This window comes from Lepidochelys olivacea (assembly GCF_965140295.1).
Source record: "Lepidochelys olivacea isolate rLepOli2 genome assembly, chromosome: 11".
Taxonomy (NCBI): domain Eukaryota; kingdom Metazoa; phylum Chordata; order Testudines; family Cheloniidae; genus Lepidochelys; species Lepidochelys olivacea.
Genome location: NC_140421.1, coordinates 41,683,116 through 41,710,155, shown reverse-complemented (window position 1 = coordinate 41,710,155; position 27,040 = coordinate 41,683,116). Strand labels below are relative to the sequence as shown.

The following is a 27,040-nucleotide window of genomic DNA, read 5'->3' as shown; positions in this document are numbered from 1 at the left end:
ATTTTCGAATGATCCGTTCTTCCATCTGATGAGAGCTGTAGATGTTGCCGTCCGAAGATACTTAATACTAGCCTTGAGTTAAGCTGGATGAGATGAAAATGATTCAAGGTGGTTTTGAAGTGGTTACTATAACGTTATTTCATATTAAATATATAATTTTAAGATGTTTAACAAAAATAACAAAAAATATATGTAAGGATCTAACTGTTTCACAACTTCTATGGCTGAGACTATGCTTACATGTTCTACACATCTCCTGGGGTTTTTTTTGTTTTTTTGTTTTTTCTTTTTAATATGCTAAAACTTTTACTGCCCTTTACAGAAAAAGGTAATTGAACATGTTAACAGTAGTTGGATTCTTGGGCAATGTATTAAATCTATGCAGGGATCATTTTCACACAGAATGGTGATTCTTGCTGCAACTTAGCCAGGAGGCCAGCCCAACTGACGTCCACCAAGAACATGGAGATGTACAAGATAGACAGACTGCCCACCATCTGGCCCTTCATTCATGACCATTTGGTATCCGTTGGTCAAGCCCAATTCAGCAGCACACTTCTTGTCAACAATCATTAAATGCCCAAGAAGAGATTCATCTGAATCTTCTGCTTCAGATAATTGGACAATTGGCTTCTTAGGAACCACTAGGAAATGTGTTGGAGCTTGAGGTGAAATGTCATGGAACGCAATGCACTCCCTCATCCTCGAAGATGATTTTGGCCGGGATCTCCTTGTGGATGATCTTCCCAAAGATGGTTTCCCCGCCGGGCCGGGTGGCCTGCGCCTTACGGATCTCATTGGCCATCACTGCTGGCTCGGCCCTCTGCGTGCAGAGTCCAGGTAAATAGACCTGCACTGCAAACTAGTTAATGAGTCTGTGTTATTCACTTGTTACCACTTCATCTGTATGACTGAAAGATATCAGTATAAATCCCATATGAGAATGAAATTGGTAAAAAACTCCGAGTGCCAGAAAAACAGGCTAGGGGAAGTCACAATTTAGTAATTTAAGCACACCATTTTTCATTCTTTATTCAACTCTCTGGTGAAAACAACAGGTAGAAAACAGAACACGGATAGTTTTACACAGCTCTCTTATTGACTTGGACTCATAACCAGGGTTAGAAGAAGTGCAGCAGGAGGGGTGATGGTCTTGTGCTACTACAGGTCATGGTCTTTGTATGAGACCTGACAACGAGATTAGTCCAGCAACTCTCTGCACCTATCCAAACAGAAGTTAAGATCCCATAATTCTTTTCAAAAAGAGTATGGGATAACCCCAGTGTAAAATAAATAAGTTCTCACACCCAGGTCAAAGTGTGAGCAATTGCCAACAGCTGCTGCATTTAACGTCACAGCCTCTACACAACCAGTATTTAATTAATTGTTTTAATAAGTGCTAAAATATGTCAGCTATGAAAGACACTGCATAAACCCCCCAAAATTAAATACATATACAATATATCCAAATGGAACTCTGCAGAGCTAGGATAAAATAACTGATGTTCTGAGTGTATTTCTTTACAATTTCAAAACAGCTACGGCTGTTTTAAAGAGTGAACATCATTATTCCACAAGCATTTTCAAAGCAGCTAGACAAGTGAAGAATTATAGTCTGTACAACACATAATGACATTAGAAAGAAACTTTAGCTACGCGACTGAAAATCTAGGCTGATAGATTCTGATACTTAGCATCCGTTGTTTAGAGCAGTATCGATTTGGTGGTTCAGAGAAAATCCAAGACCTATGTTTGTGTCTGGATAAATCAGCTGGAATATTTGGTTTTATTTGTTAGTCAACCTTATGAAATAATTTACTAAATCTCAAAGGGAGAATTTGGAAGCCATTAAGCCAATCATGAAGAGCAGAACAAATTACTCTAAACACTGGAATGCAATATCTGAGAGATCCTTTCTAATGCAATACGACCCATTTGCAAATAGGAAAGTTCACCTCAGCTGAGGAAAGACTCAGGCCTAAGTGCTGACAGAAATTACTGGTCATTTGATGGGAAGAGGCTCTCTTACACAACAAACAACATTCACAGCCACATAATAGTTTATAGAAAGTAAACCCATTCCAGGAAAAAAAAAATGTAGGGAAGACTACAGATTCTGCAAATAGAATGACCTTTCCTAGCGTCTCATTAGTTTACATTTGAAAAGGATCCTGCTCTTTGTTATCAGCATTTCAGCTGAAGAAAAGCAGATTTGTCTGTCTAGCACAAAGGCCACTGGCAAGTGTTACACTTTGAAAGTGAACTGTTCAAAATTTGTTTTTATATATCAAATCATTGTAAGAGCAAGAGATCTACTTTTTCAAAGGTGTTAATTCTTAGCCTTTAAGCAGATTCACTACTAGTCTAAAAGTTTAGTTGAGGAGAATTCCAACTTTCAAAGATATACTAGGAGAAATTCTTTACTAAGTCAGTAATTCCCAGCAGAGAATCTGGATCACTGCATTTTGCAAGAGTCTGATTCACCACTGCATTACTCTGCTTTTACACCTGAATATCTACATTGAAATCAATGTGCTAGAGGGGTGGAAAACTGGAACATAATCAGGGTGGATCAGGTCATAGGTGTCTGTGATGGGGTATCCATCCCACACAGGACTGGAAGGGGTTAAGATGGCCAGATAGGCCTATTAACTCCACCCACCTGGAGGAAGAGCTAGGGAGCTGATTGCAATTAGGTTCAGCTGTGCAGGAACAGGTGGGGCCTATAAAGCCAGAAAGCTGGCAACAGATGGAGCAGGGAAAGGGCAGTCACTCCCTGAGAAGAGGGTGGAGGGTTTGGACCTGGTACACTCAGCACAAGGAGGGGAACAAGGAGTTGTAGGAAGCAGTCCAGGGAAGGAGCAGCGAGAGCTGGGAGAGAAAAGCCCAGAACTGCTGGGTTGAGGGTCCTTGGACTGGAACATGGAGTAGAGGGTGGACCTGGCTTCCCCTACCAGCCACCGAGGGCATGGTATAAACCAGTAGGGCAGTGAATGGGAAGACTGCCTGGGTCACTGTGGTAATGACAGGGAATTGAAGGATTGTACCCCAAAAGGGGGAATGCTGAGTGACTTAGCTGGAGGACTAAGTCACAAAGAGGATGCTGCAGTTCCTGGGACAGAGACAATGTGACGGGATGCGACCACAGAAAGGGGCATCGACCTTGAGAGACCAGGAGGTGGTGCCAGACAAGCAGTGAGTGGTGCACCCCATGACAGTATTTAAAAATTCTAAAACATTGGACGTGTCCATAGGAGAACATATTTGTCTCCAAAATACATATGAATGATAAAACAGCCATATGGATCACATATTATTATGCACACCGAAATATCGCTATAAGACAACAAGGCATAGGCCAATGTAACTCTGTATATATATGCAAAACCATTTTGTGGGAAGGTTATTGTATTAAAATATTTCACTAATAGTGAACTGGCTAGCATATGGCTATACTGTAAGTTCTCTGAGTTTTACCTATAATCACAGAATTAACAAATTATCTTTACTGTTTATACACAGGACAAATAAATTTTAACTTTACCAACTAAATGCTCCTACGGTTTGTGCTATACCTAATATAATAATATATTAAACAATTCTGTAAACTGGAGTAATAGTAATAGGATTAAATTTAATAGTGAGAAGTGTAAGGTTATGCATTTAGGGATTAATAACAAGAATTTTTGTTATATACTGGGGACGCATCAATTAGAAGTAACGGAGGAGGAGAAGGACCTTGGAGTATTGGTTGATCATGGGATGACTATGACCCGCCAATGTGATGTGGCCATGAAAAAAGCTAATGCGGTCTTGGGATGCATCAGGCATTCCAGTAGAGATAAGGAGGTTTTTAGTACCGTTATACAAGGCACTTTGAGACCTTACCTGGAATACTGTGTGCAGTTCTGGTCTCCCATGTTTAAGAAGGATGAATTCAAACTGGAACGGGTACAGAGAAGGGCTACTAGGATGATCTGAGGAATGGACAACCTGTTTTATGAAAGGAGACTCAAGGAGCTTGGCTTGTTTAGTCTAACTAAAAGAAGGTTGAGGGACATATGATTGCTCTCTATAAATATATCAGAGGATAAATACCAGAGAGGGAGAGGAATTATTTAAGTTCCGTACCAATGTGGACACAAGAAAAAATGGATATAATCTGGTCATTGGGAAGTTTAGACTTGAAATTAGACGAAGGTTTCTAACCATCAGAGGAGTGAAGTTTTGGAATAGCCTTCCAAGACCTATCTGGCTTTAAGATTAAACTCCATACGTTTATGGAGGAGATGGTATGATGGGATAACATGATTTTGGCAATTGATTGATCTTTAAATATTCATGGTAAATAGGCCCAATGGCCTGTGATGGGATGTTAGATGGGGTGGGATCTGAGTTACTACAGAGAATTCTTTCCTGGGTATCTGGCTGGTGAATCTTGCCCATATGCTCAGGATTTAGCTAATCGCCATATTTGGGGTCGGGAAGGAATTTTCCTCCAGGGCAGATTGGAAGAGGCCCTGGAGATTTTTCGCCTTCCTCTGTAGCATGGGGCACGGGTCACTTGCTGGAGGATTCTCCTTGAAGTCTTTAAACCATGATTTGAGGACTTCAATAGCTCAGACATAGGTGAGAGGTTTTTCGCAGGAGTGGATGGGTGAGATTCTGTGGCCTGCGTTGTGCAGGAGGTCAGACTAGATGATCATAATGGTCCCTTCTGACCTTAATATCTATGAATTCCTTAAATTCTCTCACTAGAATTTTATTTACAGCTAATTCACACTGACTAAGCTGTAACAACTTTTGAACTAGACAATTCTAGAACTAGCTTGGAATTTCTCTCTTCTTTTTTTTCCCCCCTATTTGGAACTGAAATGCTTCCCTTCAATAAGAAATACTTTGTCGTTTTCAATAACAGCGTACATAACATTTACATTTGCTAGCTTACATCCTAGTATTGTAGGTGTCTTAGCTCAATTAAGTCAGACTATAGTTTTGGATCTGCCAGCATAGCTTTTTTGTTTCTCTTACATTGGGTCATCAGTTTAAATGATGAATGGCTAGGGGAGTTGTTAATTCCTGCCATCTCCTCTCCTTTAACACACACACACACACACCCCTACTCTCTGCTGTAGTGTCTGTCAGCTTCAATTATGGAGTAATACAGGATTGATTGCAAGGATGCAGAGTAGGAACAGAGTTAAAGAATTCCAAAATTCTCAAACTTCACTCACAACATTTATTTGCTTACAAACAGGTTCATTTCCCCCCCTTTAAATAAGTGGCAGAACCCACAAAACTTTTACCAACCTTTCTATACAGTGCCTTTCTACCTTTGAGAACAGTTATCAGCTGATTGTAGCAGGCTATTACAACAATCTGAGTGGTAGAGTGGCATAATACCACCTTTCTTAAACCAACTCCATGACATACAAGTATGGAAATACTCTAGGCAACCCTCTCTAATAAACTTACTAAAATAGAACCTGTTGCTCCCGAAAGACTAATATCCATTCCTTTGCAAACACAACACAGTTACAAACTGTAAACTAGCTCTTTCCTGCCTCCTGACATAGGTAAAGTATTTTAAATACAGTTTGCATTTCACAGATTAGCAACGCAGCACAATCTAATCAAATACTTATCTTACTAAGTATGCAAGACATTGCTCATACTAACAGTTTTCAGCTTGTAATTATAAAATACATGAATCTATTTTGAAATGAAATTTTGTGAACTTTCTCTAATGCCCTTATTTAGGAACATTGTTTTCACATTTTACATTCTACTAAATCAGTTATGCCAGTGCCCCATTAATACAGAGAAAGAAATGAAAGCAACTCACCACACCGTATGAATATGTGTCACATGTTTCAGACACTGGGAGACTCTGGATAACTTCTGGAGCCATCCAAGGGAAGGTACCCACCAAGGACATGTGTGTCGTATGGTGGTGAAACCTTGAGGCACCAAAATCACAGATCTGGCAAAAACAAACAAACAATAAATGCCAACTTCTCATTCATTTGACTTCAAAGATATCAGGCAAAGCAGCTGCAAAACCTTCCAAATAATTAAAATATTCCTACCTTTAATACTCCATCAGCAGCTATAACAACTGGAAAAATCAAGAAACAAAATGTAAGTGAATTACGTTTCAAAGAAGAACAATGTATCTTGTTATTAACATCTTAATGGAAAACCCAGTTGACATTTTATAAAGAAAAATGATCCCACATTGATCCAGGACTTGAATACACTGGCACACACAATTCTTTTGATTTCTTGGGAGGTGTTCGAAGAACATTTGTCAGATACCTGAAAGTCTACGAATAAATTCTAAAACTGCATTAGAAAAAAAATTACAAAAAAGGTCTATTAATAGTTTACTAATAAATGAAAATTTAATTTGCTAAGAAACAGGCTACAATTAACTCCTTAATTATAATTCAATCCTCCCTTACACATTTCCTCAAACACCTTGCACAGTTGTAATTGTGGGTACAATTTCACCCACTGTATGTATCCATTTATTGACATTAGCTGCAAATAAGTCAGAGAAAATTCAGTGTGATGTTTGAATTATTTTTCAATTTCACAGTGACACTTTTCAGCAGATACCCTTTCCACAATCACCTTTACCCTAACTTTTACAGCGCATTAGCAAACACAGTGGAACCCGCTTGTAGGCAATGCAGTTAGAGTCAAATTCCACTTACAGAGAAAGTGGAGTGAAATTCCAGATTTGTTTTAATGGACTTTCAATCCTCTTACACTGAAGTGTCACTTTACTTAGAGTGAAGTTTCTTTCCACTCGAATAGTAAGCTGATAAAGATGCTTAAAAAATTGGACTCATACCCTCCTGCATAATGTAAAACACCAGACAATTTGCCACCTAAAGGTTTCCTTCACACACCTAGTCAAAATTATTGTTCTGTTTGATTTACTTTAGAATATCAGGAATGTAAAGTCCAGTCTTTACTGGTTTTGCTGAAAGACCTCTTGGGAAAGATCTCCTGTTCAGTGTAAGCTCTAACACCTTAACTGAAGGGGCAGGGGTATTTAACCTTTAACAAAGATGTCCAGTATCCCCTAAGTTAATTAGCAATTGAAAAGTTGAATAGTTGAAAACAAAAACAGAAAAATCAAGGAGTTTGACCAAAAAAAAAACACACACTCTCTCAGTTCACATCTCAACCTTCACTCTCTTGCCTACCATGACATTTCACTAGTTCTCTAGTCATCTGAGATAAAATCAGGGCAGACAAGATGTGAATTGAATATCTGATGTAAAATATAAGCAGGAGAAAAAAGGTAGTTTGGGATTTATTTTTTACTAAATTTGTTTCCAGGGATTCATCATGATGAAGAAGCGGAAAAAAACAGTGCAATCTCAGGGTTTTTCTGTTGTCTATCACCTTTACGTGAGTTCTGCTGTATCAATCCCTCTTGGAATGCACATAAAAGATGGATGTTAAGTACTCTATCACCTCCCTCTTCTCCTCTGTCTGGCGAGGGAGGAAAAGAGAAGTTGTCATTACCCGTACCTCTTGGGAGATGGGGAAAATAGGAATTCCAGGTCCCAGGTTTTGTTGCAGTTCCTTCCCATGTGGAACAAAAGATAAAACAAGACCTTGCTGCAAACCAATAAGGGTGTGTCCACTCTACAAGAGCAGCCATCCACCACTAGCATGATTTTCTGTCACAGCTTGGAGCATCTGTCTTCTAATTTTTATTTATTATTTTTGGCTCATGTGGACAGGAAAACAGAATCCCTATAACTGTGTCAGAGAACAGCATTATGACATTGTCTTCACTAGCATTTTTCTTTGAATTCTCCATTATTTCACTGCCACTAGTGCCCCTCCACTTTGTATTTTAAACAAAATTTGATATTTTGAGGATTACAGATAAATCCCTGGGGCAAAGCAAGAGCCCACATCTTTGAAATCCAGAAGTTTTCTATGCTTATTTTGGTCTTACATCCAAATTAGGACTTGATGAAGATTAATTCTCATGGCAATAGTAATAAACCAATGAATACCGATACTAAAAAGGCATTTATTAAAAGGTGAGGAGTACTTGTGGCACCTTAGAGACTAACCAATTTATATGAGCATGAGCTTTCGTGAGCTACAGCTCACTTCATCGGATGCATACCATGGAAACTGGCCATACCGTGGAAACTTGTACCTAAAATGGTACATTCTGGCACACCTCCAGTAAATTTTCATGGAAACTAAATAAAATTTTCAGATGGGTAAATTGAAACATATGCTCTGAATGCCTTTTAAGCCCTAGTTAGTGGGGATATTCAGCAGAAAAAAATAAGCTTACCTCAAAAACTGATGTGAGCCTTGCTCACCCTTAAACAATCTTTCCAATTCAAAAGAGAGAGATTTCTAACTAACTACAAATACAGAAAGAACTGTCCAATATTTCCCATTACAGTAATGAAGGCTCACAATGATCCCTCTCAGAGATTTACGTTAGTAATAATAGCATCAATGATTAATCAAAGTTTATAAAAGAAAATAAATATTTTCTTAAAAAGATACTTAAGAATGAAACTACATCCAGCCATTTCTCCATGGATGACATTCTTATACAGCATTTGGTGACTCAGAATAATTTGTAAGCCACTTACTAGTAGTAAATATTTCACTTAAAGTCACTTTTCAGCATGTTTCATAACTGACCTGGAACTAACCAAGTAGAACAGTTTCATTCAAATCCCACAGCCAGTTTACATTCTTCAGAAGTACTATCATCTGCAAAAGTTCAATCAATGCTGAAAGAACCACAACATTCTCAGAGAAGATACTGGGTCTGATTCTCAAGTCCCTTTTGGCTGTTTTGCACTGTTCATAGCAGTTCTCCACCATCTCTTCCTGGGCCTCAGCATACAGGACATTTCCAGGAAAAAGGGAAAGTACTTTGTCAAACCTTGGCTGCTGGAACAGACCATGAGAAGCAAGGCATAATTTAAAGCAGCACTACAGACTGCTCTGAATTATGCCAGGGACTGGAATAGTGCCCAGATATCCCCAGGATTCAGGGCAGGGAACACAAAGATGGCTTAGTACTGCCTTTTCTCTGCCTCAGCTGCATATCTCAGCTACAGCTGAAGATTTAGCCCTGTATCTCTCGAAGGCTAAAGTTAAACTGTCACATTAACTGAAAGTAGAAATATAGAATAACTTAAGTGCAAGGTTACTTTACCATTTCTAGACTTTAGATCTCTGTGAATTACTTTCACTGGAGCCTCCATATGCAAATAGTGCATTCCTATAGAAAAATGAGGGAAAGTTTTAAGATTATGCTGGTTTAGCAAGGCCACTGATAGTCAATGCTTGTGTTAATGATGATCTATAGTACATTAGAAGAGGAACGCTGCTTGCCTATGTGATTATTTGCATGTAGAGAGCCCTAAGTATGTAAAAAGTATACATGTAATACAGTGCCATGTACATGAACATAAAAGGATGGAGATATCACCCACCCAATGCATAATTTTTATGCTCTTATTTCTATTCTTTCATTTCCTATTTTAAAGATCTGTATATATCTAATGCAGGCAGAGCTGGGTGAGTCTTAGGTACGCTGATGCTTGGATTTCAGAGAGAGACAGTGTCTTATCAACCAGAAATATGATCTGTGTCCCAACAGTTGGAGGTATTCTGCAACTTGCTCTTGTGTCTAAGCATCACACTCATTGTTGGGATTTAAACTATAATTGCATAGAGTTAATCACAATGACAAGCCCAATGCCTTATCTGCTGTACCTTCTTCTAGTGCTTGGAGGATATAAAATGTAACCACTAGCCTTCATTATTCAGATGAAATTATTTAGCAAGTAACTTGGGTATGTTGAGATAAAACTCCAAAAAGGCTTGCACTTATAAACCTTTTAAAAATAGATAAAAATAAACTGTGGTTTAGCCATTTAGGCTCTGGGGCACCGAGATCTTCTAGCATGGACTCCTGAAGACCACAATGACTTCTACGGGACCCCACATGTGCAAAGGGATCAGTGCTGACCAATCTGAATACAGGATCAGGGCTGTAAAGCATTAGCTAGTCTTTGAATGTGTATTTAAAAATAAAAAGGAACTAAAACCTGTTTGCTAACACTGATTGTTTTTTTAAAAATTACTTAAATTGCTTGGGAAATTTTGAAGTGTGTTTTAAAATTTTTATGTGTGGTACAATACATACAGAATAGCATCCACCTGTCTTAAATTACTTGGATCGTTTCTAATTAAACTGTTCCATTGAATAGTCTAAGGGCTTGTCTAGACACTAAAGCAAGTTAAGACAAATTAACTGAAGGTGCGAAGTTAGAGCACATTATTTAAAGTGCATAAAACCTCTGTTAGATGCTCTCATTTAGAAGTAAAGTGGTCTCAGTTTGCTTTAACTAAGGGCTTGTCTACATGGGAAGGTATTCTGGAATAGCCATTCCTGACTAACTCCCTTTGGAAGTGGATTAAGCAAATTTGGAATAAGGCACTCTTATTGGAAAGCATCCACACAGGAATTTAATCAGGAATAGCTATTCCACTTAAAATTCACGCTCCACCCACCTTAAAACAAAATTAACTTCTCAGCGTAGGGAAGATCTTAGTTTTGCTTAAGCTAAAGTGCACTGCGGCCACTTTATTTCATCTTAACTTTCTTGACTATCCCTATGTAGGCAAGCCCTAAACCTAGATATTGACATATCTATGCAATATATGTCTATACACAGTCACCTATAAAAAATATTCTGCTGGGATTTAGAGCCAAAAAATAAAAAGAAATGGTCAACGGGAGGGAGTTATTGTTAAAAATCAGCCTCTTACCTTTAGCTATGTCAGTTGCCCAGGTCATGATATGATCCATATCCATGTCTTCACTTCTGTTGCTATTAATGTAATCATACAATGAGCCAACAGAAGCATATTCTATTAAAAAAAAGACACATAATGTGTCAAAATGTTGCTTTTAAGTCAAAAGCTGGGTGATTTCCCACCAACGACTGATAGACCAATGTAATCCTCATATAAAACTCTGCAACAAGACTCTGTGGGTTCAATAGTTAACAGCAGGCTGTATTCTGCACTGGTGTAAAATAGAGGCATTTTGTTTTTAATTATCCCCAGACAGGCAAGTAGTGGATTTTAAAATTAAGACAGTAAAAAGGCTCAGCATAAACAGAATTCAGATTAGCCAGATCAGGAGCTTGACAAGTATTTGGGGACAGGTACATTGGGATGTTTTAAAAAAAAGTTTGATGAGCACAGTTCTGCTCAGAAAAGCAACTATGTAAAATGTCACCTTTTTACTCAGGAGGTCTGCTCCATTTGCATATGCAGAATTTCATCTACTGACTTAAGGGACTAAAATAAGTTGTACTGCTTTTCTTATCCCTGTAGAGCCAACACTGATAAGAAAGCAAGGTGGATTCTATTCCTTCTTGTTCATTCTCAACAGAATAATTTACGAAGTACTTTGTTCTGAACAATTACATCTGTGCAAACCCACTAACGGAAGTGTGGTTGCACAGGTGTAACCAAGGGTATGTCTACACCACAGTCGGAGGTCTATCTGCAGCATATGTAGACATAGCTAGTAGCTAGTCCAGGTACCAACTGCAGTGAAGCCATGGCAAAATGGGCTAGCTGCCCAAGTACGAGCCCCCCAGTGAGCCTGGGAATGGTCTCTGGCAGCTAGCTCATGTTGCAGTCAGCACGTGAGCTAGCTAAATCAAAGCTAGCTCAGGCATGTCTACACATGCTGCAATCACACCTCCAACTCCAGTGAAGACATTCACCCTAAAGGGCTAATTTGGCCTGCAGGCTCTTTATTGTTGGCGATGGTGTATGTGATGGAGAGAATCTACTTCGACTTTCAGAGCCCAAGCTGAGTTTGAAAGTCTAGAGAAATCAATCAATTTACTGCAAGTTGAGCACAACTGATTCTAAAGTCACAAATACAAACTTGGAACTCCACAGTGCCATTTGACAGTAATTTTTCAGTACTTTAAATCAAAGATGTTCTACATGGGAACACAGAATTTGCCATTCTTGATCAGATTACTGGTTTGCCAAATGGACTCCAGCAGTGTCCAATATTTAGTGCTTCAGAGGAAAATGGACACTCCTCATCATTGTATTATTGTGCAACATTGTACATGAGGGAGGGCAAAACAGTCCATCACAAAGTAGGAGATAATCTATTTGAATTACTGTCCAAAAATATTTGAGTCGAGTATTAGAATATGACCTTAAATTAGGTTTTTTCGGGGGAGGGAAAACAGGAGAGTCAGATAAGTGGAAAGAGAAATTTTTGTTAAGGAAAAAAAAATGGTCTAATGTTGAAGTGCTGTGGCCAAATTTTCACTTGTTCCAGGATAGGCTTGGTGAGAGAAATGTGGGGATGGGAGCAGCTGTCGGGAACAAGTTATGCCTCCCTGATTTTCCTGGTGTAATTGTCCCTGCCCTGCCCACTGGCATATGTTGGAGCAGCTTAGGGGCTGCTGTAACTTATGACAACTGGTTATGGTCGCTATGACACTATATCCTAGTAGTGAATTAAGCAGACACTACATCTCACCCACTCCCAGCCTCTATGTCAGGATGTACAGGGGCAGATGATGTAGGATCCAGCTACACCACTATACACCACCTGAGAACTTCCCTACACCAGGGAAATCATCAGCTTGTCACTTAGAGCCACTACTTTAAACCACCTGACTAGTGCAAAGTGGCCAGAACAGAAGGGGCAGAACCTCGGTATGTAAGCACAATTGCTGGGCCATGTCTACACTACAAAGTTCAGTCAATGCAAGTTATGTTGGGATACAGCCACTGAAGTCTGTATATCGCTCAGGCGTATGCATACTTGGCTTCTTGTGTCAGTGCTCCCCATACTCATCAGGCGGGCTCGTGTCGATGCAAAGTATGGTGCACTGGATAGATATCCCAGCGTTCCCCATGCTGCTGTGTGGCGCAGTGCCTTTTGGGACCTTTTCACAGAGCTTTGTGGGATAGTAGCAAAGTGCCCAAGGATTTCCAGGAGCTACGGGTCAAGCTCCTAACATGCTGGTTTCTATATCCCATACTACTTGCCACATACAATAATTTTAGCACCATTTTTCAAAACTCCCACAGTCCCATGCAGCACTTTTTGGTCTCCACCATCACTGACAGAAGCATGGAGCCTGCAGAGCTCATCATAGTTCTCATGTGTGTTGCAAATACATCTAGGAAGCACCACTGTCCAGTATGTGCAGAGCTTGAGGAAGTACTGCTACAATTAGGACTGAGATGAGAACAATGTGGAGATGTTCGAACACAATAACTAGAAGCTAATGGGCACAGTGGAAAAACATTCCAGGTTGCTGCTGGCATTCTTGGAGCGGCTCCATGCGGTAGAGTTCGAGTCCCGACTGTTGGGAATGCATCGTCGTAATGCACATTTAGGATGATGAGAACTGGCTGCAGAACTTTTGGATGCGAAAGGCCACATTCTTGGATCTGTGTGCCGAGTTCACCTTGGCCCTTCAGCACAGGGACGCCAGGACGAGAGCTGCATTGACAGTGGAGAAGAGCGTGGCACTTGCACTCTGGAAGTTTGCAACACTGAATTGCTATGGGTCAGTGGGAAATCATTTTGGAGCTGGAAAACCCAGAGTTTGGGCCATAGTGATGAAAGTTTGTAGAGCCATGAAACGTCTCCTGCTATATCAGACTGTGACCCTCGGCAATGTGCAGGACATCACAGATGGATTTGCAGCAATGAGGTTCCCAAACTACGATAGGGCGATAAGTAGCAGGCATATCACTATTTTGGCACCAGCCCACCTTATTACAGAAAAGGCTACTTTTCCATCATCATAAAAGCGCTCATGATCATCAGGGACATTTCACAGATAACAATGTGGGCTGGTCAGGGAAGGTGCAGGACATACACTTTTTTAAGAACTATTCAGAGAGCTGCAAGCAGGGACATTCTTCCCCGACTGGCAGATAACCATTGGCAATATTGAAATGCCAAGAGTGAGCCCACCTACCACTTACTCCCCGGCTCACGAAGCTGTGCACTGACCTCGACAGCACCAAGGAAAGATTCAACTACTGGCTCACCCGGTGCCCACGTGACTGTTGAATGTGCTTTTGGTAGATGGAAGGGATGCAGATTGGATCTCAGCAAGAAAAACACCCCAATGGATATAGCTGCATGTTCTGACCTACGGAATATCGGTGAGGTGAAGGGAAAGAGGCTGCCACCAGTGCTGTGTAGCTGAGGGAGGCTTTAAGAGAGCATGTCAAGAGGCAGCCATAGCACAGCTTTCATGCAATAGCGTCTGTCGTGTGATATATTGGTTTGGTCCAAGCCTGCCGCTATGAATTCTGGAATGCTTGCTGTACATTGCATCTTTGCCCCCCCTTATGTGTTCCGCAGCACCCGGTGTGAATTAATAAAGATACTGAGACTTTCCAAAAACTGTGTGGAAAATAGCAGTTAACCAAATTAAAGTGAAAACAAAGACATTCAAGGCTAATTATTTTTTTTTAACCAGCACTGTTAAGAGAGGGAAACACAGTTTACAAACCCAAGTGAAAATGGAAGTAAACAATAGGCATTTATGTCCATGTATGTAAACAGTAGTTCAATGTAGTCCGTTGTGACTACTAGTTTTCTCAGGCCGGTGTACGTGTAGCTTTGTTGTACCCTGGTTGGAGTGGTAGGTGTAAGGATGTACACTGTGGTGCCATGTGGTATGTTGGGAGTTGTAGGGGGCAGGGACCATGCAGTTCTCCAAAGACTGCAAAGGCTGGGTCTGGGATCTCTAGGCCTGTAGGTCAACCATGCTCTGCAACATTTATGTTTGTTGCCTGAGCAACCCCATTACGTCCTGGTATGTTTCCTGATGCACCTCTTGGTTCTTTTGCTTCTTCTGCAGCAACCACTCTCTCCATTATCAGTCTGTGTTTCTCCTTGTTCACATTCTGAAGGGCACTGCCAACCCCTTTGATCATGGTCCAACGCAACTGTGGCCAGGAGGATGGATCTTCCATAACCTATACTCCTTAGTCCTCTTCCTTCTCCTCCTGATCAGGGTCAGATGTCTAGTGGGGGGGACCCCTCAAGGCCACCACACCAGAAGCTGCTGATAAAACCAGACAGATACACCATTAGATTTATAGTCACAATGGAAAAGAAAAAAGTCAAGTCTCAAAACTGCCTTATGTCATTCCCATAAAAACTTTTAATAAGAAATGCTTTATTGGCACTGTGGCTCTGGAGTGCCTCGCTACAGCACCATTCTCTATCTCAAACCACGGTGAGTATGGAGGAGTCAGAGCAGGGGGTGTTCTGTTGCATGTTGCTATGAAATTTAGTGTTACACCCCGTCTATCCCCTCTGGTGCATGTATAGGAAAAAGGCAGGGAATATATTGGCACTAGTTTAATAGCAAAAGGGGAGGGTAAAAAGAGGGAAGATAGGAGCACTCACTTAGCATGAAAGCAAGATGTTAAGAACAATATTCATAAAGGATCCAAAAGACACGAAGAGAAGAAATTATTGAATTTGTTTACACAGATGCTAAGAGCCTGGGTAACAAAAAATAGGAACTGGAATTGCTCGTTTATGAGCATAAATTCAGTCTAGCTGTTCCTACTGAAACCTGATGGGACAATTTGCACAACTGGAATGTTAAAATTAATAGCTATAACCTATTTAAGAAGGATTGAGTAGGCAAAAGGAGAGCGGGAGTGGCACTATGTCCAAAATGGCATTACCTCTTTCTGAGTCACTGATAACTTGGAAGAAAATTATCTTGAATGCTTACAAATCAATGTCCTAACAGACAAAACACAAGATGGGGTATTGGTTGGTGTCTGCTACAGACCACCAAATCACACTAGGGAACAGGATGGCTTTCTCCTTACACACCTATCTATAATTTCTAGGAAAAACAGCTGCATCATCCTGGGGGACTTCAATCTGAGTGACATATGCAGGAGGTCTCATGCTGCCAATACTAAAACACCCTTAGAATTTCTAAACATTATAGCTGACAATTTCCTAACGAAGCGTTGCAGCCAATGCAGAGGAATTTTTTGAGACTTTGTCCTAATAGATAAACAATAACTGATCCCAGAACTAAAAATTAATGGCAGAAGTACAGGTAGCAGCTAGTGATGAACAAACATAAAAAAGGTCTCATTTAAATAACACATTGTGCTTACACACAAATGCTAGAAGTCTTCATACTAAGATGGGTGAACTACAGTGCCTGACATTAAATGGGGATATTGATATAACAGGCATCACAGAAACTTGGTGGAATGAAGGTAATCAATGGGACATGGTAATACCAAGGTACAAAACATATAGGAATGACAGAGTAAATCATGCTGGTGGAAGAATAGCATTATATATCAAAAAAAGCATAGAGCTAAATAAAATAAAAATCTTAAATGAATCAAACTGTACCACAGAAACTCTGGATAGTAATTCCATGCTTGAACAACAAGAATATAGCAGTATGAATATACTACTGACCAGGATGGTGACAGTGATTGTGAAATGCTCAGAGAGATTAGAGAGGCTACAAAGGCAGAAAACGCAGTAATAATGGGGGATTTCAACTATCCTATTGACTGGGTACATGTCATCTCAGGAAGGGATGTAGAATAAAATTTATAGACATATTAAATGACTGCTATTTGGACCAGCTTGTTCTAGAATTCACAAGGGGAGAGGCGATCTAGTCATAAGTGGAAAGCAGGATTTGATCCAAGAGGTGAATATAGCTGAACCGCTCCATAACAGCAACCATAATGTAATTAAATCTAACATCCTTGTGGGGGGGAAATGCTAAAGAAACCCACCATGGTAGCATTTCACTTCAAAAAGGGGAACTACACAAAAACAAGGAAGCTAGTTACACTGACATTAAAAGGAACCGTTGCAATGGTGCAACGTGTGCCGACCGCATGGAGACTATTTAAAAACACTGTAACAGAGGCTCAAACTAAATGTATACCACAAATAAAAAACACAGTAAGATAAAAAAAAATTCTAGCATGGTTAAACAACAGAGTAAAACAGGTGGTAAGAGGCAAAAAAGACCTCCTTTAAAAATTGGAAGTCAAATCTTAGTAAGGAAAACAGAAAAGAAGCATAAATTCTAGCAAGTTAAGCAAAAAAAAGCCTAATAAGGAAGGCCAAGAAAGAATTTGAAGAACAACTAGCTAAGAACACAAAAACTATCATCAAAATAAATAAATAAATAACCCAATAAACAAAATAAATAAATAAATAAAATACATCAGAAACAGGAAGACTGCCAAAGAGGTGGTGAGGTAACCAGAATCCTGAGGTGCTAAAGGAGCACTCAAGGAAGACAAGGCTATTGTGGAGAAGCTAATTGAATTCTTTGCATTAGTATTCAGTGCAGAGGATGTGGGGGAGATCCCCACAGCTGAGTCATTCTTTTTAGGTAACAAATCTGAGGAACTGTCCTAGAGTGAGGTGTCATTAGAGGAGGCTTTGGAACAAATTGATAAATTGAACAGTAATAAGTCACCAGGACCAGATGGTATTCACTCAGAAATGACATTGCAGAACTACTAACTCTGGTATGTAATCTATCGTTTAAATCAGCCTCTGTACAGATGACTGGATGGTAGCTAATGTAACACCTATTTTTAAAAAGGCTCCCGAAGCGATCCTGGCAATTAGCGGCCGGTAAGCCTAACTTCAGTACCAGACAAACTGGTTGTACCGAAAGTAAAGAACAGAATCATCAGATACATAGATAAACGTGATATGTTGGGGACTGGTCAACATGGCTTTTGTAAACGGAAATCATGCCACATCAATCTATTAGAATTGTTTGAGGGACACAGTGTACTTGGACTTTCAGAAAGCCTTTGACAAGGTGCTTCACCAAAGGGTCTTAAGCAAAGTAAGCTGTCATGGAATAAGAGGGAAGGTCTTCTCATGGTAACTAGTTAAAAGATAGGAAACAAAGGGTAGGAATAAATGGGCATTTTTCACAATGGAAAGAGGTAAATAGCGGGGTCCCCCAAAGACAGTGGTGGGCAACCTGTGGCCCATCAGGGTAATCTGATTGCGGGCCGCAAGACAATGTAATTGTAAGTGGGGAATCATTATCGAGCTGATATGTTTCTAGCAGTGTTTCTTGGCCCCACGTTATTTAAAATTTTTATCAATGACCTGGAAGAAAACATAAAATCATCCCTGATAAAGTTTGCAAATGACACAAAAATTGGAGAATGGTAAATAATGAAGAGGACAGGTCACTGATTCAAAATGATCTGGATTGCTTGGTAAAGTGGGCAAGCAAAGAATATGTGCTTAATATGGCTAAATATAAAGGTATATATCTATGAATAAATATTATAGGCCATGCTTATAGGATGGGGGCCTCTATCCGGGGAAGCAGTGCCCCTGAAAAAGATCAGAGGATGGTGGTGGATAATCAGCTGAACATGGGCTCCCATTGTGATGCTGTGGCCAAAAGAGCTAATGTGATCTCATCATGTATAAATAGGGAAATCTCGAGTAGGAGTAGAGAAGTTATTTTACCTCTATATTTGGCACTGGTGTGACTGCTGCTGCAATACTATGTTCAGTTCTGGTGCCCATAATTGAAGAAGGAGGTCAGACTAGAAAATGACAATGGTCCCTTCTGGCCATGGAATCTATGAATTTTCACAGAAAGGGGTTATATCTCACTCCTCCAGGTCACAAAGACACAGAGATCCCAGCTGCAGCTGGCCTCCCAAAGCTGCCCAGACATGTGTGCTGCCAGCCTGTTTACTTCAATGGGGCAAGCTGAATTCATCACAGTGTGGCATGGGAGAGTTTCCTGTCTCAGGGGAAGAAATTAAGCTGCCACCCCTAGAAATCTTTGGGAGAGGATGGCAGAGTATCTCCATGAAAGTTTCATCAAGATTTCTCAAGTGCATAGAAGAGACATCCTATTCTGATAAACAGAGTACTCTGCATGGCCCACCATCTAGTCCAACAAGCCAAAGAACTGAAAAGCTGATGTGTTGCCAACTCTACCTCTGTTAGTTCTACCCCTACTTGAGTACAGAATACCATTCTGATATGGACTGTGCAACTGAAATACCATAAAACCCTTCTTAGAATTTATTCCCTAACATAATATCAGTAAAGCACAAAAAGTCAATACTTTTGTCAAACACAGGAGGGAAGCAAGGAGGGTGATAAGGTTTTAGAGAAAGAAAAAGCAAAAAAACAAAAATAAAAAAAAATATCACAAGGAATAATGCACATACACACTTACCCAAGCTCCCTTCCCCTTCTCCTCAGAGGGATCATCTGTGCTTGCCTGGCAGAACTGGCTAGACTCCTGCAGAGTTTCAAACAGTTCCTGGAACATGGCATGGCTTGAGTCCCGCACTGCGTTTCCTCTATCCTCCTCCTCCATGCTGTTCATGGCAGGAGCATCTATCTCAGGCACTTCCAAGGTACCCAAACTTGTCTGCAGGGTGCTGGTTGGGTCTCTACCAAGTATGGCAAGGAGTTCATTGTAAAAGTGGCAGGTCTGTGGGGCAGCAGCAGATTTCTTGTTGCCCTCCTTCACTTTGTGGTATGTCTGGCACAGTTCCCTCACTTTCACGTGGCATAGCTGTTGATCCCTGTAATGCCCCTTTGCCGCTGGGCCACTGTGGGGGGCATTACAGGGATCAACATCATCAACGGCAAACTGCGGCCACTGGGAGCTGTGGGGGGCCGTGCCTGGGGACAGTCAACGTCAGCAGAATGTCTCGCGGTCCGCAATTAGATTACCCTGATGGACTGCAGGCTGCCCACCACTGGGCCAGAGGCTGATGAACTAATGACAGCAATCAGCCTATCTGCTGGGAACAGGTAAAGGACAGAAAGGAAGTGAAAGGGGAAGGCGGGCCAGAGCCAGAGGATCTCACGATAGTGAAGTCTTGCCTCTCCATCCCCAGAGAATGGACTAATGGGGAAGTTTACATCCAATTGTATGTTGCTGCACAAGGGACTGTACTGGTGAAGTGGTAGAGGAGATCAAATACATAAACACACTGGTGCTTATAAACTCGGAAGTGTTCAAAGTGTTTGTGGTGATCCAAAAGGGCAAGAAGGGGACCTGTTACAGTGCCCCTAACAAAATACAATAAAGTAACCAACCAGATACAACCTATCCCCAGTGGCTTTTACAGATGGACTGGTCACCAGGCCAGACAAAGATATAGAGGAAAGAAAAAAACACTAATATCTTTATTATTTTTTTTTATTATTATTTTTTTTATAAAGAGAGGGTTTATAATTTGAGCTATGTAGTAAATATAGCCAAATTGCTATTTTTTCCTCTATTTATATTTTGGCACTACCTCAACCTAGAAAAGTAAGTGTATCAATATATTGGAATGTTTTCCTACAAAGAAAGTACCATACAAACACACAATTTCCCCTAATTATTGCTTCTGAATTAATTTAACAATTCGAAGTCACTGAAAAAGATATATTTTATTAAACATTAGACAGTGCAGGTGTAAGTTCTGTCACATACCTTTATCATTTACTAGATAAACATTTTTAATCTACTACTCATTCATTTTGTTTTTAAATACAATATCATGTATCTGGCAACCTAGCATTATCAGCAGCAGACTAATCTTAGAAAACAAACTACATGTATAAATGGTACAGGAGAACTTTAGAGTCTTAAGGCTTGTCTACACAGTACTTTAAACTGCACCAGAGGGATGTAAATTTTAACCTGCACTAGCATGTTGTGCACTAACTGATATCTGTGGACCCTGTTGGTATGCACTAAAAGTTCCCTAGCACATGTTAATGTAGTCCCGTTTCAAACAGTACTATATTAATGCATTCTAGGGAACTTTTAGTGCATACTAGCAAGGTCCACATGGGCCAGTCAGTGTGTGACATGCAAGTGCAGACTAAAATTTTCACCCCTCCGGTGCAAACTAAAGCACCGTGTAGACAAGCCCTAAGTGGTATATAACCTGATTTCATGTCTGTAATGAATTAATCAACTATCCTAAACTCAACAGCCTTTTACCCTACAATAACATTTACTGAAAACTGGTTGATTCTGTTCTTAAAGGAACACTACTTGGCCCCAATACTCCAGTGTACTGCGGCAGCTTTGCATTGCTCTTGCAGCACAGAGAAGCCCTAAAGCTGATGTACTTAGACATAGGATTCTTTGGTAACATAGAGGAATCTTCAAGTGGTATGAAGCTAACATAGCAGAGCTCCTATGCTACCTCCTCCCCTGCTTGCTGACATAAGGGGTATGGCTGCAAGATCCTTGCACCCAGCTGACCACAGGAGGGCCCTGGCAGCCGGCACAGTTTAAAACAGCCTTTAAGCGTCTCTAATTAATGATGAGCATTGGCTGTTACCCTTCCCTCTGCGTTTCCAGAGGTGGGTCAATGTTGTTGTAATGCAGGTGGTGCTGGACATGCTCCCTTCTCCAGCTTCCCGCCAGATAATTTAATTACAAAGCTGTGTAAAAGATGTTAGAACTCGATAGTACCAATTAACTGAATACCAACCAGTGACCTAGGATAATGGGCCCACAAACGGTAGTCATAAAACATTAATTGTTGTCCCTTGGCTACTGAAGACATAGCAGGGGGTGGGGTCAATTGCTGGAGATGCTGCTAGGCATCTTACTAGGCAAGAATTTCCCATTCTGCGGCCCACTATCTCCTACATTGAGATGTAGGGAAGTAGTGAGCAGTGAAAATAAGTAGGGAGGGATAAAGAAACAGATTGTTTACTTTCAAAGGGAGAGGTCTTCCAGGTAGTACATCAAGTCCTAGATATTTGGCTAGTTTTACAACAACTTATATAAAAAGCACTTGTGAAGTCATTATAAACTAAAATTTCATACAACTCCAAAATGAATTGAAATAGAACAGTTAAAGGAAATGGTCAGGAATAAAGCAAACCACCTCTAGCTGCTGTTATACAGTATATAGAAGCAAAGTATATAGAGCAGTATATAAAGACAAAAATTCTAGTGGCAAACTGGAGAAGGGGTCATGGACAGTTCAGGCTGTGCTGCAATGTGGCACCACCTCCAGAACTGCAGAGAGAACAGCTCAGACATCTCAGAATTGTGGGAGATGTTAGGCTGCAGAAATAAAATAAACTTCAATAACTCACTTAATGGATAAGAGAGAGACATGTATACCCAGTTGAGTACATTCATTAAAATATCCCTGCAGTTAAAAGACTGTCATGCAATTCAGTTCATAGCTTGTAAAAATAATTGTTTTGGTTCTTTTAGAAGACGCAGTTTTTGTCATCATTTCCATACTTGCTTTCAAAATGTCAAAACTATTAAAAATTCAGTGGTGACTGAAACTGGTTGCACATTATATTACCTTGCAGGTAGGATACAGTAAGCCAACAAAATATATAGCCATGCAGGAAGCCTTCTGTGATAAAAACTGACTCGGTTCAGGGATTACAATGCTAATGTACAAGGTCTACATGACAGGACAAATGATGATGAATTCAAACTGAGTATGGACTATGAAATTTATTTATGCAAAGTGATGAGAGAATAAGATGGAGACCTCCATTTGAGACATGCCTAGTCTAAGGTATGTCTATACTATGGCAACTATACACACACATAGCTACAGTCCCATAGCTATGCTGGCATAACCCCATAGTGTAGATGGGGGTTTTTCCATTAGTGTAAGAACATCATCTCCCTGAACAACAGTAGCTAGGTCAATGGAAGGATTCTTCCTTCAACTTAGCTGTGTCTACACTGGGGGTTGAGTCGACATAGGAATGGCACTCAGGAATGTGGATATTTTCACACCCCTGCCTGATGTAGCTGTAGTCAACCTAAATTTTAAGTGTAGATAAGGCCCTAGTTGAGAAACCCCCAGTCCTGCAACTGACTCAATGTGGGTGCAAGCAATGTGACCAGTTAGGTATTGCAACCGTAAGTGCATTCAGACAGAATTTCAGTAATGTCAATAATACATTTAATCAGAGGTAGAAATAGAAACATGGTTTCCAATATGTAGATATAATTAGTTTATTTAAGACTTTATGCCATACACTTACAAGAGAAAAATAAAAGCATACAGTTCGCAGTTTGAGTTAGGATCTAGCAACGTTAGACCTTCTATATTATAAAGAAAAAAGAGTCAAAGGAAGAGTCCTCACCTGTAACTATGCCATAGTTAGGAGGTTCAATAATGGCTCCATAGAACTGAATGATGTTTTTGTGACTGAGTACACTGAGTATTTCTGCCTGTTCAAAAACCAAAAGAGAGTTTGACAATTAATAATAAAATGTATTTACTGCAATAATATACATTAGACTCTATGCACAAACCACACATCATACATGAATCAGAAAAATAATGTCCACTTGGGGTATTCTCCTCAGAAAACCTACCTGTTTCAAAACACTGTGAGAGAATTTAGAAAATGCAGCGTTCTCAGCACTTCTGAAAATCAGGCCACTTTTTAAAGTGCCTAAATAAGGATTTCGGAGACTAGCTTTTTTTAAAATCTTGGTCAAAAAAGATGGGGGAGGGGTTGGTTGGTTTTTGTTTTACAATGGTGTGTTTAATATTTGGGCCTCTCAATATTTGCAGCTCTATAGTCTGCTCCAATAATAAATACTACTATTACTGTTTCTTTTAAAAAATGGTCAATGATTTAAAAAAAAAAGTTACTGTTTTACACACACACACACACACGCGCGAAATGGAAGGTTATAGAAGGGAAACACAGCCATACACTATTATATATTATCCCTCACAAAAATGCCTTCCTTGAAATATTACATTAACCTCTGAGCTTCTACTAGCTAGATCAGTCTCAAGCATTGGAAGGAAACAAAGTCATGGTCAGTAAAGCAGTCATCCCCACTGAGTACAAATACATAAAAAAATAAGGGATTTTGGCTAGCTTTATTACAGCAGCTACCACCATCCTAACAAATATAAAGCCACTGGCAAAACAAACCTAATTTGTCTCTAGATTTTGTACTGAGTGCCATGGAATGAATATACACGTGCATATGTGGAAGCCTATGGATGTGTAATAAGTAAACATTTCACAAGGTTACAATAGTTTCTCTTGCAGCCTTTTCCAAATAACTTCATCAAGGTTTTGAATTAACACCTTTAACTGGTGTGCTATGGTTTGCACACGCTCAATGCAAAAGTTTAATCATAACCTTGAACTTAACCCCAAGATTTCTGATTGCACAGTGTACTATGCTGTTTCCCCTGCTCAATGAGATTTGAGTTATCACAAATGAACAGAGTTTAATGCACAAACAACTTCAATAGGATATAGAATTTATATTCTACAGGTGTGGTACAATCATTTCTGTATGTATGATGCATGGAGAGTTTCAAAATTCTTTTTCAAAGTTCTGTCTCTCCACAGCATAATTAAATAATTTTGATTTAAAAAGAATCTCATGATGTTTTCATCAGAGCTGCAAAATCATATTTGAGGCTTTTGTAAGGTTATTGTGAATTTCAATGCTGGAGGACCTGATTCACCCAGGTGGGTGCAAGGGCATTTAATTTGCACCTACCTAAGCAACTGTGCCAGAGGTGGGATTCACCACCAGTTGCCTAAACACAAATAGGTGCCTAGTGGGATTTTCAAAGCATCTGGGCACTTATGAAAATCCCCGTAGGTGCCTATCTGCAACTTTAGGTACCTAAACACCTTTGGAAAACTGGCCCTAACTGGCTCAGTCATACACCGCCTGGACACACTGTTGAACTACAACTTGACATACAGGACAACCACAAATGGCATCTAATTTATTGATGATACCCCACACCCAGTCATAGGATAAGTCCTTGGCTAGTCACAATAATAAATAATAATAATAATAGCAATAATCACATCGCATTACCAACCACTCATCACACAATATTCTAAAACAGATCTGGATGAACCTAAGCACTTGCTGATCTCTGTTAAGATGTCTATTATATTAACAATATGTATTCCACTGAAGCGCAGATTGGACAGCATTTTGTGTGTGGGGGGGCGTGAATCAGAAAACCAAAGCAAACTACTTTGCTATGTTTGAAAACTAAACCATTGACAAGAAATTAGAAGACAAAGCGAAGTACATTAAAATACATATTTCAATTAAATTAATACTCATGAAGTGTGGCATCACTAGAACATGAAGTCCTGTCTTTACTCACAAGACACACCGAGTGCAAGCAGCAGGAGTGCAAGCTACCTCAGAGCACCTTGACATTGTGCCCAACCTTGACCTCTCAGAATCATCTCTCCTGTTGAAAGGATAGTTTAACCTTTCTGTCCATTTGCCAATGAAAAATGAACACCAACTGTCATCGTGGCTAGTATGCTGCGGATATCTGTAAACTAGGTACTGAACAGATCTCATCAGAGATGCCTCTAAACACCATCTATATGGTATCTATTAGTGCTGTGCTTTGTATTCTAGTGCAAATACATATGCATCAATAAGAATTCTCTGTGTTCTTCGCTGTCAGTATTAGGGCCCCCTGAGCCTTGGCTATCCTCCAATACAATACAGCATTTACTGGCCACCAATAAGTATATCTCTGCCTATGCTGACCCTTGAATGTAGCCAAGGCAAGCCAGGGCCTTCACTGCTTGAACTAATCAGGATGTATACCAAATACATGTAAAGATAAATCCCAATTGGCTCAGGATATGTCTACACTTAAACCACTGCAGCTGCGCTGCTACAGTGCAGTGGTCACCAAACCACTGATTGCGGTCAATCCTGGAGCCTCTGCAATCTCCGGGCCGCTAAAAGACTGGTGATGCAGCGGGGCTCAGACAGACTCCCTGCCTGCCCTGGCCCCACGCTGCTCCCGAAAGCAACGGGCTGCTGACACGTCTCTGTGGCCCCTGGGGGGAGGAAAATGGGAGAGAGGCAGCTTTACGTGCTGTATCCGCCACAAGAATCGTCCCTGCAGCTCCCACTGGCCAGGAACCGGCCAATGGGAGCTGCCGGGACAATGCTTGTGGGCACGTGCAGTACACAGAGACCCACTGCCCCACTCTGCCCCAAGGGCTGCAGAGACATGCCAGCAGCCAGATGCTTCCGGGAGCAGCACGGGGCCAGGGCAGGCAGGCAGCCTGGCTAAGCCCCTCTGCACAGCTGCCTGGGAGCTGCCTATGGTAAGCGCCTCCCGGCCGGACCCTACACCTCACACCCCAATGATCTTGGGTGTGGCTTCTTCAACCCCCTGAGAGATGTAGCTATGCTGATGTAAGTTCCCAGTGCAGATCAGCCCTCAGCTGATGCAAGGCCTGGCTTGCTCTTGCTTACACTTAGGAGTTAGCACCAATACAGGTAGATTGATTGATGGCTGAATTGCAGTTATTCCTGTGTGTAGACAAGGCCTTAATGTCAGATTGTGAATTCCATTCAAAATAGATACAAGGGAAGAATTTCTGGATGATAGTTTCATCCTCTGGACAGATGACCTAAACTCCCTCATAGATTTCCACCACAACTTCAACCTCCACCACACATCCATCAAGCTATCTTTAAAACACTCCCAGACCAGCATCAACTTCCTGGACACCATGATCAGCTTCAACAATGGAACCCTGCAGACAACTATAGACAAGAAATCCACAGATCACCACACTTACTTTCGTAAATCTAGTAAACAACCCAAACACACCAAGAAATCTTATCTTCAGCCAGGCTCTTGGAAATCACAGAATATGCTCCGAGGAGAAAGTATGGGATACACACATTAACACACTTAAAACTGCTTTCACCAAACAAGGACACTTCACCAGAGAAGTAGATCACATCATGAAATAGGCCACTCAAATACTCCAAGAGAACCAGTTTCAGTACGTAAAAAAACCCTTCCAACTGCACACCCCTAGTTGTCACCTACCACCTCATACGACAATCCACTTGATCGTTAAACAATTACAACCCATACTTGATGGAGA

General features: G+C 40.6%; 1 protein-coding gene and 1 pseudogene across 3 annotated transcripts in view; both read right to left on the bottom strand.

The window, feature by feature from the left end:
• The window catches only part of MAP3K20 (mitogen-activated protein kinase kinase kinase 20), a 125,989-nt gene that overhangs the window by 61,747 nt on the left and 37,202 nt on the right, over nucleotides 1–27,040 (bottom strand). For both annotated transcript variants that reach the window (XM_084643368.1, XM_084643367.1), the window contains exons 3-7: nucleotides 23,249–23,336; nucleotides 10,846–10,947; nucleotides 9,224–9,289; nucleotides 6,090–6,118; nucleotides 5,846–5,983 (exon numbers count right to left, since the gene is read on the bottom strand). In XM_084643368.1, the coding sequence (XP_084499494.1) occupies nucleotides 5,846–5,983; nucleotides 6,090–6,118; nucleotides 9,224–9,289; nucleotides 10,846–10,947; nucleotides 23,249–23,336 (423 nt within the window). The remainder of the gene's footprint in view (nucleotides 1–5,845; nucleotides 5,984–6,089; nucleotides 6,119–9,223; nucleotides 9,290–10,845; nucleotides 10,948–23,248; nucleotides 23,337–27,040) is intronic.
• LOC311528596 (adenosine 5'-monophosphoramidase HINT1 pseudogene) lies at nucleotides 306–805 on the bottom strand (annotated as a pseudogene). The gene has a single exon. The product of its transcript is annotated as an adenosine 5'-monophosphoramidase HINT1 pseudogene (transcript).